This window comes from Sinocyclocheilus grahami, unplaced genomic scaffold, assembly GCF_001515645.1.
Source record: "Sinocyclocheilus grahami isolate Dianchi unplaced genomic scaffold, SAMN03320097.WGS_v1.1 scaffold1737.1, whole genome shotgun sequence".
NCBI lineage: Eukaryota > Metazoa > Chordata > Actinopteri > Cypriniformes > Cyprinidae > Sinocyclocheilus > Sinocyclocheilus grahami.
The window spans coordinates 12736-13758 of record NW_015506916.1 but is presented as its reverse complement, the minus strand read 5'-3'; the positions used below and the strand labels follow the sequence as shown (position 1 = coordinate 13758).

The 1023-nt window shown below is 38.8% G+C and overlaps 1 protein-coding gene across 1 annotated transcript in view; it reads left to right on the top strand.

Moving 5' to 3' along the window:
• Positions 1-1023, top strand: part of LOC107572341 (uncharacterized) — a 7527-nt gene that overhangs the window by 2570 nt on the left and 3934 nt on the right. Inside the window, exons 7-8 of the mRNA XM_016258774.1 lie at positions 136-241; positions 717-825. Of these exons, the coding sequence (XP_016114260.1) occupies positions 136-241; positions 717-825 (215 nt within the window). The remainder of the gene's footprint in view (positions 1-135; positions 242-716; positions 826-1023) is intronic.

The window sequence follows — 1023 nt, the reverse complement described above, 5'->3', positions numbered from 1 at the left end:
CACACTCGCACACACACACACACACACACACACACTCGCACGCACACACACACACACACACTCGCACACACTCACTCACACACACACACACACACACACACTGCCATACTCTAACGCTCTCATCTGCTTCTTCAGAGATCATCCAGCTGGAATCGTCTGTGGCAGGAATCACACTCACAGGAATCACTCTGGCCACCATATTAATCTTCACCATTTTCATCAAGTGCAAGAGAATCAAAAGGTGAGTGTGACGCTGCTGATGCCTGATGCACCTGGGAGGAGTCTTCAGTGAGTTCACAACACAAACAACTACAATATAACTGTAACAATAATGATAATTATAACGATGACTATAGCGATAGCTATTACTATAGCAATACCAGTAATAACAATAATGATAACTATAATTACAACACAATAAAACTACAATAACAAAAATAACTACAGTGAAATGATAACAATAACTACAACTATAATAACTATAACTGACTATAAAAATAACTTTACACTAACAATAGCAACAATAACTAACTATAATAATAACTATAATGCAACAATATATAAAAGAGCTGACTTACAATTATCCCACATGACCTCTTAAGCAGAAAATGATTGTAAATTATTTCAGTGAGGACAAAGAAAGTGTCAGGTTATATGAGAGACTTTACATCTGTTAGGATCTGTTATAAACACAGAGTGACAGTATTGGGCCACAGGAATGTGGCTTCTTCACCTTTCAGGGTCCAGAAGAACGGTTCCACGTATATTCCTGATCCCTCCAAATTCTTCGGTGATCTGAACTCGAGCCACGGAGGGAATTTCACGGTGAGTCCCGCGCCTCAGATTAAAGCAATAAGCCCCAAGAAGCCGTGGTTTACAGTGAATTTATAACAGCTAAGAGGCGTTGTTAGGTACTGTTACCTGTTAACAGAGCAAATAAAGTGTAATGATATTAATAAAAACAGTATTCTTCCACCAAACAATGTAGCTCCTCAGAAACAGTTGTGGTTGCTACAAAGTGGT